Source organism: Leptonychotes weddellii, chromosome 7, assembly GCF_054177405.1.
Source record: "Leptonychotes weddellii isolate Sample4059 chromosome 7, ASM5417740v2, whole genome shotgun sequence".
Taxonomy (NCBI): Eukaryota; Metazoa; Chordata; class Mammalia; order Carnivora; family Phocidae; genus Leptonychotes; species Leptonychotes weddellii.
In genome coordinates, this window is record NC_138375.1 from 38,598,062 (window position 1) to 38,612,343 (window position 14,282).

General features: G+C 54.7%; 1 protein-coding gene across 1 annotated transcript in view; it reads right to left on the minus strand.

The window, feature by feature from the left end:
* Positions 1-2,515: 2,515 nt before the first annotated feature.
* The window catches only part of CAMK2A (calcium/calmodulin dependent protein kinase II alpha), a 60,935-nt gene continuing 49,168 nt past the window's right edge, over positions 2,516-14,282 (minus strand). Inside the window, exons 15-18 of the mRNA XM_081825797.1 lie at positions 11,487-11,562; positions 8,868-8,962; positions 4,432-4,660; positions 2,516-4,132 (exon numbers count right to left, since the gene is read on the minus strand). Coding sequence (XP_081681923.1) covers positions 4,129-4,132; positions 4,432-4,660; positions 8,868-8,962; positions 11,487-11,562 — 404 coding nt within the window. The 3' untranslated portion in view covers positions 2,516-4,128. The remainder of the gene's footprint in view (positions 4,133-4,431; positions 4,661-8,867; positions 8,963-11,486; positions 11,563-14,282) is intronic.

Sequence of the window (14,282 nt, forward strand, 5' to 3'; positions counted from 1 at the left end):
CAGACACCCCAAGCATGGTCTAGAGGGGACTGCGGGCTCCAGAAGGCACATCCCCCCTGGCGCTGTGGAATCCAAGTAACTTAGGTGGCTGCGTGGCTGAGTGACCATCTCACCTGGTTTGCCTGGGACTGTCCTGTGTCAGCAAACCACGACAGGTGGTCACCCTGTCGTGGCCCGAGGGCCAAAGCCTCTGCATCACCGTGTTGGCTCTGCCTGCAGTCTGGACGCAGAGAACCAAACTGGCCTCTCCTGTGGCAGGGGCCTCCCCTTGGCCATTGGAGCCTCTCATACCATCCCTCTCTCTGGCCCCAAGGACCCCGTCCCAGGCACTCAGTCTGCAGATAGTGTGTGGGTATTGAGGGATTTCTCCCCTTACCCCTTTCTCTGAACCAGTCTCCAGGAGTTCTGAGGCCTGGCAGCTTGTCTGTGAGGTTGGGCTGGGGGGAAGAGAATAGGTGTGCAGGGACTTCTTCTGGAACAAGTTCTCATTTCACAAGGAAACCGAGGCCTAGAGGAGAAGAGCCTTATCCCAGGCCCCTGAGGGAGACTTTGCTGCTGGCTGGCTGTTTGTGGCAACCCCTGTCCAGCCCCCTACCGCTCCCCGCCATCCCCCCACCCCCAGCCCCGCTCTAGATAAGGGCCCCTCATGTGCCTGAGAGAAAGCCGGCCTCCTCCCGGGTTCTAAGGCTGGGGCCCAGGGTCCAGGCACAATCCCACTGTAATTGGCTCAGCCTTGAGCATGAGACCAAGTTGGCCCAATCAGAATGGAGACCTTGACTTTTATTTTGCAAATGGTGAGTTCTTGAACAGGAAACAAACAAATAAACAAAACCCACCCAGTGCTGATGATTGACCGAGACCGAGACGGGGAGACAGCAAGGTGCACAGAAGTTGGTAGCTATTTATTGCACTGAAAACACCAGTAAAACAGACACCCCTTCTCCCCCCCTCCCACCCAATAGCAGAAGTTTTGAGCAGTGGTCATTCAAGTTCACAGCCACATATTTAAAAAAAAAAAAAAAAGAAAGAAAAGAAAGGAAGGAAGAAAGAAAAGAAAAGAAAAGAAAAGAAAAAGAAAAGGAAAGAAAGAACTGAAACAAATCCCCAAACCAATAGTAACAAAGAAACCAGCACGGGGAGTCTGGCAAACACATCCCCCCCCATCCCAAGGATCTCCCCTTGGGAGACAGGAGGCCAGGATTAGCCGCACAGTGTGCACAATCCTGGGAGAATACTTTCCTATAGAGGTGTTTGCATGCTGGAGCCTAGGTCTGGTCTCAGGCCTGGATTTTTTTTTTGCATCTACAGGATGTTTTAGAGGAGCAGAGTTTCACTGTCTGGTGGGGGTGGGCTCTGGGCCGCTTTGTCTGCCCGCCTCCCCTGCGCGCCGCCTCAGGATCATGCTGGTGCCCTGTGGTCCACACTGGCTGACTACCCACCCGCCGGAGTGGCCTTCCTCGTGGAGGCCGTTTCCTCCCGGGGTTGGGACCTGCCTCCATTTCGCTGGCACTTGGAATGGGACACAGTGGATAGGAGGCATGAGACATGTCAGCAAATAGGAATCGGGACATTGGCGTCCTCCAGCTCAGTTCCCCCTGGTGGAAAAACCCAGGGCCAGAGCAGGAAAAGGTCACACAGCAAGTCTGGTCAGAACTGGGAATGGAATCCTATTAACCCCCAAAGCATGGCTCTTTTCCTGCAGTCCACTGCTAATAAGCAGTCGACAGGCACCAAAGAGGGGAATGAGGGGCAGGTGGGGGCGTGGAGGGGGGCTGGCCAGGCCCAGAACAAAGCAGGAGTCTAGCCAGTGAACTAACCCTGTCAGTTCTCGCAGGTATATTGGGCTTCACTTCACCGTCCCATTGGATCCCCCATCAGCCCTGCAGCAGAGGCTGGGCAGGAATATTTAACCCTTTTGCTGATGGGGAAACTGAGGCTGAGAAAGGGACAAGACTTGGTCTTGGTAATTGCAGCATCCCCTGTGAAGGCCACACCCTCACCTTGGGCTTGGGGATTGCTGTGGAAGCTGGCAGCTCCACAAGGGAGGCAGGCGGTCTTACCGCTGGGACGCTGGGATCACTGGGCCTTACTGGGAAGCCCTCTGGACCTGGGGCAGGCCAAGTGCCTGCCCCCTGGGCCTCGGCAGCAGGGTGTCTGCCAAGGATAGAGGCCAGTGATCAACCAGTTTGGAGAGCAGGAAGCCCAGGCAGCCTCTTTCCTGGCCTGCAGCCCCAGTCCAGCCTGCCTCACCTGCCCCCAGGGGCAGCTTGTAGAGAAAAGGGCCCAGCAGACATCTCATGATCGGGGGAAACTCAGAAAGTCCTGGATCGAACATCCCCACCAGTCCTCCAGCCAACACCCAGGACTCCCCAGAGGTTCGGGGGAACCAGAGCCTCCTCCAAATCCCTGGGGCTATGGCTCTTCCTCCCCTAAAATCCTCCAGAGGGGACAGTATCTCATGCTGGCAAAACACGGCCACACAGAGGCCAAAAAGCACAGAGAGGCGGCAACATAATTCCGAGTTGGACACTGAGAATACAACCTCTATTTTTTTTTTTTTGTCCAAAACATGTAGATTGTTTTTGCTGAGTGTTTTTCTTCCTTTTTTTTTTTTTAAACATACTTACTGCATATAAAGTCATGCAAAGAAAACAGTGCAGACAGTAGATCCTAGTGGATGTGCCAAGGCATTCCACATCAGAGTCAATCCCGGGGAAGAGGGAAGAGAAGGGAAAAAAAGATTCGAACCCACGGCTGCAGGACGAGGCGTGAAGAGGAAAAATTCCAGTGCTCTGCTTGGACCAGCAGATGCGGAGGGGAGAGGCAATGAAGACACATGCTCATGAACCCCCAAAGACTGGGGGAGGGGTCGGGGGGGCACACACGGATGCGGTGGGATGAAATCCTGGGAACCTCAGTTTGGGAGGCAAGCAAAAAAAAAAAAAAAAAGATATTTCTGTCCTGACAACCTCCCCCACTCTCTCTGCCCTGATTTGCTGTTTCTTAGCACTAACATCTGGGGTGTTTCTACAGTCCTGAAAGGAACCTTGGGACCAAAATGTCAGCGAGGACCCCACCCCCCCCCATCCCCAGGGCTGAGTCCACCTCGGCCCCAGATAACCACAGGCGACAGAGTGCATCTCAGAGATGACATGAAAAAAAAAGAAAAGACCTAGAACAGAAAAAAACTACCCCTCACCCCTCTTCCCACCTCCCTTCCCAACTCGACCCGACCCTCCTTGCTATAATTTGAGAGGTTTAGTTATTACATAAATATCCATGAACGCAAAATCCATTTACGAAACACACAGAAGTTTGGCTATAAAAAGGCATGCGGTCCGAGTAGAAGTGATACCTAAATGTTGCCTTCTTTGCCCCCAAAAAGCAATCAGATTCTCTCCCTCCGATGTGACAAAGCTGGAATTCTCCCGGACTGATGGAAGGGTGGAATGGGCGTTACTGTCGGAGGTAAACATCAGCCGAAGGCAGAAGGAAAGAGTGGGGGGCACCCTGAGAGGATTGTGCTCCACACCGAGGGAGAAGGGTCCGCACGGACAGGAGGACAGGGTGGGAGGGGGGAAGAGCTAGGGAGGCAGTGTGAGGTGGGGGCTCCTGGTGTCTGCTCCTCGGTCACCCTCTCCCACAGGGGAGGCCAGCTCACGGGGCTGGGGGGACCCTGGAAGGGAGAGACAGGGAGATGGGGGGCGGATGCCACATTCTTCCTGATTCTGCCCCTCTTTTTCCTCAGCCCCTGGGGGGACACACAGCTGGACATTCTGGCCTACAGCCAAGGCAAGACCAGGCGGACGACAGCCAGGAGGGGGAGTCCTCGGAGCCAGCACCCAGGGCACCCAGGGCACCCAGGCCTGAGGAAGCCCCGCCCTGGCAGGGGACACAGAGCCAGCGTGACAGGTGGTGGCAGGGAGACGTGCCACTTGCTCGGAAGTCGTGATAGCTTTTGTGAGCAGACAGATTTTCTTGACGCAGGTGTGACGGCGATGGTGATGATGGTGGTAGTGGGGTGACGTGATTGGGGGAGTTCCAGCAAAATCCAAGTGGGAGAACCAACAGCCACATTCCATGAACGAAGAGTAAATCTCTGCGGTACAGGGCTTCCGGCCTGGTCCTTCAGCTGTAAGAAATGGTATGTGTGGCAGGTAATGCAGGTACTTCTGAGGGCGGCCTGTTTCCTTTGGGCAACCACCCTGCACCCCCTATCCTTAGATGGGGCTGACGCTGCTTCCCGTGGGTCCCACCCAGCTTCCCTCCCCCAGGGAACCTGCAGGTCTGGTCTCCTCCCTGTGGTCCTCCAGCCCCCACCCCGTGGCCTTCCGGCAGCCAAGTTCCCCAGCATGTCCCCCTCCAGACTGACACCACCCCTTTCCTTTAGACTGTCCCAGATGACAGATGGCAGGAAGGAGGGGCCCTTACTGGGGCAGGACGGAGGGCGCCCCAGATCTGTGGAAGTGGACGATCTGCCATTTGCCGTCCCGGCGGTGCCAGACGCGGGTCTCCTCCGACTGGGCCGTGCGGGGGATGCCGCCCGCATCCAGGTACTGTGTGATGCGGATGTAGGCGATGCAGGCCGACTCGTCACCCATCAGATGGATATGGGGGTTCAGGATGGTGGTGTGCACGGGCTTGCTGTTCCGAGACCACACTGGAGGTGGGGATGGGAGGGGGCAGAAGAGATGCAACTGGGGGCCTCCTGTGTCCCTTCCTTCACTTCCCCATCTCCCAGTGACCCTCTCAGCAGAGACATCCCCCCGTCTCATTTCCACAGGAGGGGTCTCTGTGACAGGGCTCAGCTAGGAGTCAAGGCAGAACTTCTAGATGGCTAGAGCAGATCCCAGATTTCAGACATGCCAATTCTTTAAACACAGGGGAATGGGATTTTAGAATCACAGTATCTCAGACACACAGAAGTATAGGGCTATGATTATAGAATCAGATGAACTTAGACCAGAGTCTCAACCCCAGGTTCCCTACAGAGGCCAGGCAAGTACATAAACGAGGGGGGTGAGTGGGGTATAAGATGCTAAATGGCAACAGACCCTTTGCCTCTGGGTCAGGGAGCGAGCGATAGGGAGTGGCAGAGACTGTGGTGAATAGCGCACCCTGTCCCACCTGCAGAGGGCTCCCTGTCCACAGCTTCCTTGGTGGCTGCTCTGTGAGCAGCTGACCCTTGAACGATGCGGGGGAGTGGGGGGAGTTAGCCCCACCCCAACCCCCCACTTGAAAATCCACATATAACTTGACTTCCCCAATACTTAACTGCTAATAACCTTCTGTTGACTGGAAGCCTTACCGATAACGTCAACAGTCAAATAACCCACATTTTGTATGTTATTTGTATTATTGTGCTATATTCTTACAATACAGTAAGCTAGAGGAAAGAAAATGTTATTAAGAAAATCACAAGGATGGGGCGCCTGGGTGGCTCAGTCGTTAAGCGTCTGCCTTCGGCTCAGGTCATGATCCCAGGGTCCTGGGATCGAACCCCGCATCAGGCTCCCTGCTCAATGGGAAGCCTGCTTCTCCCTCTCCCACTCCCCCCTGCTTGTATTCCCTCTCTCGCTGTCTCTCTCTCTGTCAAATAAACAAATAAAATCTTTAAAAAAGAAAAAAAAGAAAATCACAAGGAAGAGAATATATTTACAGGGTGGGGCTGTATTTATTGGGGAAAATGTGTGTATAAGTGGACCTGCATAGTTCCAACCCGTGTTGTTCAAGTGTCAGCTCTAAGTGGAATCCACATTTGCCACACCTGATTTTTCAGGAGAATGTGGAAATCTGGATTTTTATGTGAAAAGGCCTCATTTTTATTATCGGTCTCTAATTCGAATTTAAAACCTCATGCAGGCCACGTGAAGCATATATGTAGTCCAGATATGGCCTGTGGACCCCTGATTTGCCACTCCTATTCCAGATATATGGAATTATGGAAACCTGAGTCATATTAAAATTGTACAATCCTAGGATCTTGGAATTGTAAGGATGGAATTGGTGGTCATGGGGTGAGGTCATGGAGCTTTCCAGAGTCAGGCAGAAAGGCATAACTCTTCTAATCATGACAGAACTGAGAAAAGTACCTAAAGCCAGCTTTCTCTATGCAAAATATGAGCCACTATGATTATTATTATTATTAATTATTAATTTTTTGGTTCTAGGAACTCTCCATTTTTTTCAGCAAGATAGAAAACAAAAGCACAGAAAGACAATGTCCCAGACTTCAGAGGAACCCTCATGCCTTCTCTTAGTGTAGCCCAAATGTAGGTCCAAATCCCACAGAGAACCAGTTTAAAATATACACTGCCCATCTCCTCTCTTGAAGATAACAATTAAAAAATCTATACTATTCAAAAGGCTCCTTCCCCTTCCCCACCCTCTGATTCTGATGCCCAGCCAGGTTTGTGAGCCATGGGTTTCCTGGAAAATGTAAAACGTCTTTTTTTTTTTTTAAGACTACTGAAAGCATCCCTAATATTATAATCACACTCTACCCAGGCTTTGACTACGGAACACCAAATCACTCAGTCTTACATATATAGACTAACAGACTGTTACAACTTGGGGTTCTCAGAGAGAATGTAGAGTTTTTGCATTATAGGCTTGGGAGTGACCTCAGAGGTCAGAGGTCACCCAGTGGCCCTCCTACAAAACCAGGGCTGGAGGCACTCAGGACCATCTAGTTCAATGCATCCATTCAACACATCTGGAAACTGAGGTCCAGAGAAACAATCTGACTTGTCCCAAGCTGGGCCACTTCCTGAAAGAAATGCAATAGAACCTAAAAGCAGTCAGTCTCCAGACGGGATTGAATTAGGACAATCTAGAACAATCTCAGAAGAGACAAACAAACAAGGTCAGCATTGTTGAGGGTGCCTCGCTGTTGTTGGCAAGGGCTGGGGTTCTGGGGGACATTTGTAAAGAAATGACCACCCTAATGTGTGTTCTCTGAATAGACTATGGCCTTCTAACGTCCACCCTTATAGGTAGCATGGGACAAACGGCCAGGTCCTCCAGCAGGGGAAAACAGGCAGGATGGTGGGACTCGGCCCGGGGCAAGAAGTTGCTCTGGGTCTTGCACTCATGGGCCCTTTGGCATTCAAACCTAGAATCCAAGGGGCCGGTGTTGTGAGGGGTGCCCACTGCCTGGACTCAGGCCAAGAGCTAGTTCAGCCTTCTCTTTGTGTTTATTATCTCTGGGCCTTTACAGCCAGCTCAGCCTGGTTTCCGCTCTGCTCAGTGGGGATTGGGGAGTTCACTCTGGGAAACCAGCACCTCCAGAAGACAGACCTGGATAGTGGTGGCCATGGTGATCAGCCAGGGAGCCCCAGGGTGATGGGGAAAACTTGGGGTCCAGCCACCTCTCTTCACATGAAAATCTAACCTCCACTGCTAGGCTTGGAGCATCAGAGTTTTATTAATCAAAGGAAAAGGCAACTTCTTTCTTCACAGCTTGTTGGGGCTGTTCTTGGACCACTCTAGTCTATAAGGTCAGTCTAATTGGGTGCAGGCAGGAGAGGAGTATCCGGCTGGGGGCTGCTAACACGCAGATGAGAGGGGGCAGCCCGGGGCAGGGATGGGGAGGAACAAGTCAGGACTGGGTTCTGCCACTGACTTTCTGGGTTCCTTCGGATGAGTCACTTCCCCTCTCTGGGCCTCAGTTTCCCCTTCTGGGTGAGGTATAGCCGGACTAGATCCTATTTCAGTCACTTAAATACCGCCTTTGTTTTTGCTATCGACTTGTACTTACTTCATTAAAATATTTCCTTGAATCAATACACTTTATTAATTTATGTAAATGTATTTTAAAAGAAAACTTTCTAGCACAATCAATAATAAACAACCGGTATCACAGAATACAACTTTAATCATAAATCCAGTGTAAATGAAATAAAGCTATGTAACCCTAGCTCCGTGCTCTTGCCTGCAAGGGATCTGAGCCTGAGACAGTTCTTTCTTTGCTGGAGAGGTAAATGAGGCAGTGTGAGAGAGGTGTTTAGCGCCCAGCTGAGCTTTTTCCCCTGATGAAGCCGGACGTATTGAAAGAGAATTTAGAAAGGGACCAGCTTTCTCACTGTGCGATCCAGTGCTGTCTTAAGTGGTGCCCACATGCACCGGAAATTACCTTGCATAGCCTCAATGGTATATGCCTTCCTTTTGGGGTACCCTGGGTATGCCACTTCTCCGGGCCTTCCTCTAGGTCCTGAGCTAGATGAGTCTAACCTGCACGTGCTTTGGTTCGTCCCCGTCTGACCCCTGGCCAAGGTGAGACATGGACACAGGCAGAAAGCGCCCTAGGTCAGGCCCAGCCTCAGCCCCCTGACAGCCCTTGGTTGCAAAGCTGCCAGGGTCTCTCCTGCAGAGGAGAGACCCAGGAAGGACAGACAGGCGGACAGAGACCTAGACATACAGGCAGGGGCACAGCAGTGTGAGCTCGGGTCCCCTCCTCTTCCCCGGACTGCCCACCCACAGGCATAACAGCCCACCAGCCAGCTTGTGACCAGTGGGGCAGCTGGGGTGGCCCCAGGCCTCTAGATGGCTGCAACATGGGTGCATGCCCAGGCAGGAAGGCTCCCTCATCTGTAAACTCCCAGGGGCAGGGGCAGGAGAGGGCTGGGAGGGCTTGTCACACTTGTCCCAGGTCCCCATCCTCAGCCACAGGAGGGACGGCTGGCAGTCAGACGGGCCCGGGTTACGAGAGGGAACCAAGATGGTACCAACCCCTGTCCACACAGGATCTTCCTCTTCGCTGGCTCCTGAGCTGCCCCGGGGGCCCTGCCCGTCACCCTGCTGTGCCATCCGGCAGGACATGGAACGAGAGCAGACAACAGGCACCCCAGAGAGAAGGGATTGCTCACAGTTTTCAAAATAGAATCGATGGAAGTCCAGGCCCTCGACCAGGTTCCCCAGGGCCTCAGGTTCGAAGGCCGTCATCCCGGGGTCACACATCTTCCTAGGGGGAGGAAGTCAGAGGAAAGAGGGGTTGGGGTGGCCTCTTGGGGCTGCCCTCTCACTCCAGGGGCCTGGACTGGAGGAGGGTGGGCCTGCGACATTGGAGTGATTGCGCTCATGTCACAGGATCAGTGGGATCAGTGGGTGGGACCCTGCTTGCGAACTGTACCATGAGGCACCCACCAGGGGGTGCCACTTAGAACTGGGAAGCCTGGGTTCAGCTCCAGGGCCTGCCACTCGCTGGTCATAAGACCCCCAGCATCAAGCAAGAGCGCCACGAGGGGCCGCGAAGCGTCGTGCGCAGCACTCAGGCGCTGGCCGGGATAACTCAGCCTGTAGGCTCCTCTCCACATCGCGTCTCCCCGCCCAGGGCAGCGGGGCCCAGAGGGGCTTTTCCCAATTTGCCTTCCGGGGGGGGGGGGGCTTTTTCCTTCACATGAAAGTGACTTCTGCTCGCAGAGCAGGTACGTCCCTGGAGGGGGTGTGTTTTGCTTCTTTAAAGGTGCCCCTTTTGCCCTCAGTGTGAGCCTCAGTTTCCTCTTCTGTAACGCGAGGAAAATAGCCTTCCATGAAGTCATGCTTGGGAGGAAGGCGTGTATTTTCAGCTCAGAGCTCCCTTCCAGGTCTCAGCCTTCTGGGGAACCCTGACAACAAGGTTGAGGAAGGAAAAAACTGTCTCCCCCACCCCCAGGCCTCTGGAATCTGTGGCACAACACAGACCCCCATTACAGTGACAATGCAGCCAAGTACCTCAGGACAAGCAAAGATCCCAAGCCGGGGAGGAACCGGAGCCACCGGGAGGACAGGTATCGGGCCCTGTGTTGTCTGAGTTGGACACTGTGGTGACTGCAGGGCACTCTGTCCCTGCTCTTCCCTGAGGTCCTGTCCGTGTGACCCCAGACAACTCGCGTCTCCACTCAGGACCTCAATTCTCCAAGTGGATTGGGAGGGGCTGGTGGCCCTGCTCAGACCATGTGAGATGCTTGGGACCCTTCAGTTCCAGAAGCCTTCAAGGTTGGGGGCCTGAGCTCCGAGTGTCGGGGAGACTGAGCACCCCCACTGGAGAAGCCCTTCTCCAGGAGGTCTCTGGGGTCCCTGACTCTGAAGCGACTCAGAGACCACCTGCTCCAAGTCCATTATACATCTAGGGATACTGAGGCTCAGCGAGTGAGGGTTACACAGGGCCAGACTCGGGATACCACAGGCTCCCGAGGTCATGGCATGGGGTCAGAACCTAGAGTAGGCTGCACATGCCAGGGAAAGTGACATCACAGAGGTGGGAGTGGGGTCCCCAGAAATGGCACTGTGGAGGGGGGGTTGGGGTCCACAGAAACCGCCTCTCTTTCCCTCCCTCCCTGGCTGTATCTTTCCAGAGATAGCCTCAGGCTCTTCCCGTGGCTGATTTAGCTCTCTTGAGGGCTGGCAGCAAGACCCGTTTAACGGCATGTTTCTGTGCTTTTAGGCTTTACCCAGGTAAAGTCACAAACGTGCACGTGTGGACAAGTGCATGCACACACGCATCCATGCGGCCTCAGTCTCACACCTGTACCTTCTAGAGTCCTGGTTCCTCCGACAGAAGCAGTAGATTGCTGGGGCTTTGCCACCCGCTGCTGCTGAAACCCTCCCACAATTAAAACGCACCTGGCCTGCCTTTGGGAGACAAACTTAAGCTCCTGGGCCCAGTGGAAACTGGGAACCAGCTGCCAAAGACCCAAATCCCAGTTAGGTTATTCCCACCTCACCTGAACCCAACAGGCACGGGTCATTCTGCCTCAGCTGGCAGCTTTTGTCCACCAAAATGCATATGTGGGGTCTTGTCAGCCCTAGCTGAGATGTTGAGGCCTCAGCCCAGAATCCTCCTTTCCCTGGAGTGGGCCTGCTTCTGGGCCAGACCAGGCAGTGTGGGGGGTGGCCACCAGGGGGCGCTCCAGCCCAGCCTTTGCACACAGCCGCCCCTTGACAGGCTGGTCCAGGTGGGTAGGGGACATCTCGTACCATCTGTTTCATTTTATGTTATTTTTGGACACCTGGCCTTATTCCCCAGAGGATTTAAGGTTCTGTTTTGAGGTTCTTTTGCTCGCCCCTGCTCACTGGAGGACGCACCCTATGGGTTCCTGCCTACTCCTGCCCACCTGAGGTCAGAGGCCTGAGGAGGTCCAGGGTGAGGAGCAGGCCCATGCAGCAGGTCTGAAGAGAGGCCCGCCTCCCTCCCCTCCTTCCCCGCTCATCTCCTGAGGGGGCCCGTGCTGTGGTGGGGAAGCAAAGGAGTTTTGTTGGAGTTCCTCCTGGGGAACAAGAGATGAGGAGGAGGATAGGAGGAGGACCGAGATACAGAGTACTGTGAACAGAAAGCTTCATTAAAGCATAAAGTCTAAATGCAAAACAGAAGTATGAGTTCAGTCCGGTTCACGGCACATGCAGAGTGAGTGACTGAGGGTCAGAGACGAGGACCCCCAAAGTTAGCCATCAGCGCCCCCTGAACAACGATCCAGGCAGGACATGCAGAATGGACCCAGCCGACTCACGTGTAGGACTCAAAATCTCCATTGCTTATGGCTTCAATCAGCTGCTCTGTCACTTTAATAATCTCCTGTTTCCGCACTGTAAGGCAGGAGGAGACACAGAGAAATGATAGTAATAGTAATGAAGCACCAACTACCATTTTCTGAGTCCCTATCATAGGCCAGGCCCTGCGCTAGGATCTGACGGCCTCGTAGAGACGGTCTCCGTTAGCCTCACATTATCCCTGGGAGGTCGGTATCATCACTCCCATTTCACAGAAGCAGAAACTGAGGCCCAGAAAGGTGGAGAAAGGTGGGAAATTTCCCTCAGCTGCCAAGGGCAGAGCCATTGTCCTGGTTTGCAGCCTTTGCCTCGGTGAAGCATGCATGGTGGACGTTCTGACGTTAGGCCTGACGGGAAGCCAAGCTGACTCCAAACTACGCTTCTCCGTCCCCTTGCTTTGCCACCTGAATCAAAACTGGGTCAACAGCGGTGGTTGTCACTAGCAGCCACGAACCAGGGGCTCTCCCTGGGCCCAAACTGGGGCCCTTAAGGAAGGTCTTAGGGCTTACTCATCCCTTAGGTCTGGGTGAGCTTTTTGCTCCATTTGGGGGCCGATAGGAATCAGGCACTGAGGGGTTCAGCACTTTCTAGCCATAATGAATCCCGGTTGCTGAGACCTGGCCTCCGCTGTCCACCCCGAAACACGACGAATCGCTGGTCTTTCTGGTAGAGGCTTAGGCATCCGCTTTCACATTAGATGGGCGCTGTTCTGAGCCCCAGTTTTCCCAGCTGTGAAATGGAAGCAGCACCACCTCTCGTCCCTCCAGTGCCAAACCCAGACTTGAGTACCAGACAGACTTCACGTCAGTCCCGGCGCAGGTCCTCACAAGCTGTGTGACGCGGCCACAGGGCTCCTGGGCTGTCCGACCAAGACAACAGCGCCCCCCTCCCGGTGACGAGCTAACGAGGTGGGATGAGGCGCTGCGCACCAAGCGCCTGGCACACAGTAGGTACACACTTCTAAGCGCTGCCACTCCCTGCCTCCCCCTAGCCAGGTGGCCACACCCCGGGAGGTCAGCAAGGCCAGCACCCCCTGATCTGCCGCACGCGGAGCCTGAGCCTCGGGGACGCAGGGACTTGGAGCCGGGTGTCCTGGCTCCCGGCAGGACTGTCCCACCAGAAGCCTGGCGCGGTTCCCTGGGGCAGGCTCTCCCCGCCACAGGTCCAGACTTCACCTGCAACCCCGTCAGCTGGCTGGCCTACGGAGCAGCCTCCGGTGAGGTACGTGGGCACGCTGCCATGTCTCAGTCTGGGACGGAGGGAGGGGAGCACGCCTGGCTGAGGCCCCGTCCCTGCCCCCTTCCTCACCACTGCCGTGCCACTCTACCCCATCTGCTGCCGGGGAGCTCACCTCAGGCCCAGAGGACACAGAATCCTACAACATCCAGGCTGAAAGAACCTGTGGGGACCAGGGACTCAGCCTCCTTGTCAAACTGTGGGGGAAATGGAGGCCCAGGAAGGGGTTGACTTGCCCAAGGACATAGAACATCTTGGTGCAGAGTCTGGCTCCCAGCCCAGGGCGTTTTCCACAGCACCCCCTACCCCCCTCCACCCCGTGCTCCCTGACGGGTTAGGCCCGCACACTTGTCTATTTCCCAACTCAGAGACGTGCTCCGTGGAAGCTGGGCTATGGCTGCCCTTGTCACACTGGACGCCTGGACCTGGAACAGACCCGGCCCCACAGGCATTCCCCACTGCATGAACAAGCACACTAGGCGTTACACCGCGTGCTCAGCCCGCAGCATCTGGAAGCCTCACGCACGGCTTCATGTGGCTATCACTTCCACGTCAGAGATGGGCAAGCCGGAGGTGAGAGAGGTTGACTGGTCTGCTGTGGGGGGCCGACCGCCCCCACCAGAGTTTGCGGCCCCCAAACCCGTCACACTGTCCTCAGGGCAGGGGCCCTGTGCGCAGCATGGCTCTTGGCACGGGTGGGGGCTCCGTAGACGTGATTGTCACTGTCTTCAATGTCAGTAGCACAGCGAGGGGCTAATTCTTTATCTCCTGGCTCTGCTAAGATTTACCAGGGCTGGGGGTGAGCCTGTCTTGGGCCATGAGACTGAGGCCTTGCCTGGGGCGGGGGCAGAGGAGGCAGGAATGAATGAATTGGTGGGTGGACCGAACCAGGGCCTGGGGCTGTTGTCTTCGCCCTGTGTGCTGGAATCTACCAAGTTGCCAGGGGGTCTCTGTCCCTTGGAGCCCAAAAGCCTGGCCTGCTGCCCAACTCTGCCTTCCTTCATGGAGACCAAGGGCAAGAAGACACCCATCCCTGCCAGGAGACTCCTCATTCCACTCCCACCGCATGAGCAGGGTGATGATCCAGAGCGGATCCACGTGCTCCCGGCAGGCCATGGGACCTGTGCCGCCTCCTAGCTTTCTCTGCACAGACGTTAAGATTCCTTCCAGCCTGACATTCCATAAGCCTGTGCTTAATTAATGCCCTACCTCCCATGGGCTCCTTCTCACTGCCATCCCAGAGACACTAGGAAAGTGGTCAGGGGCCTGGATTCTGGAGCCAGACTCCCTGGGTTTGGATCCTGACTCTGCTACTTAGTAACTGTGACCTTGGGCAAGGTACTTCTCCATGCCTCAGTTTTCCCGTATGTATAACGGAGCTTCTAATGGTACTTACTTCACAGGGTGGTTCAAAGGACCGAGTTAAGGATGCATCACTAGAAATAACTAACACATATATGGTTCTCACTAAGAACCGGCTACTGTTCAAGCCCTTTCTATCAACTCATTTATGTCAATAA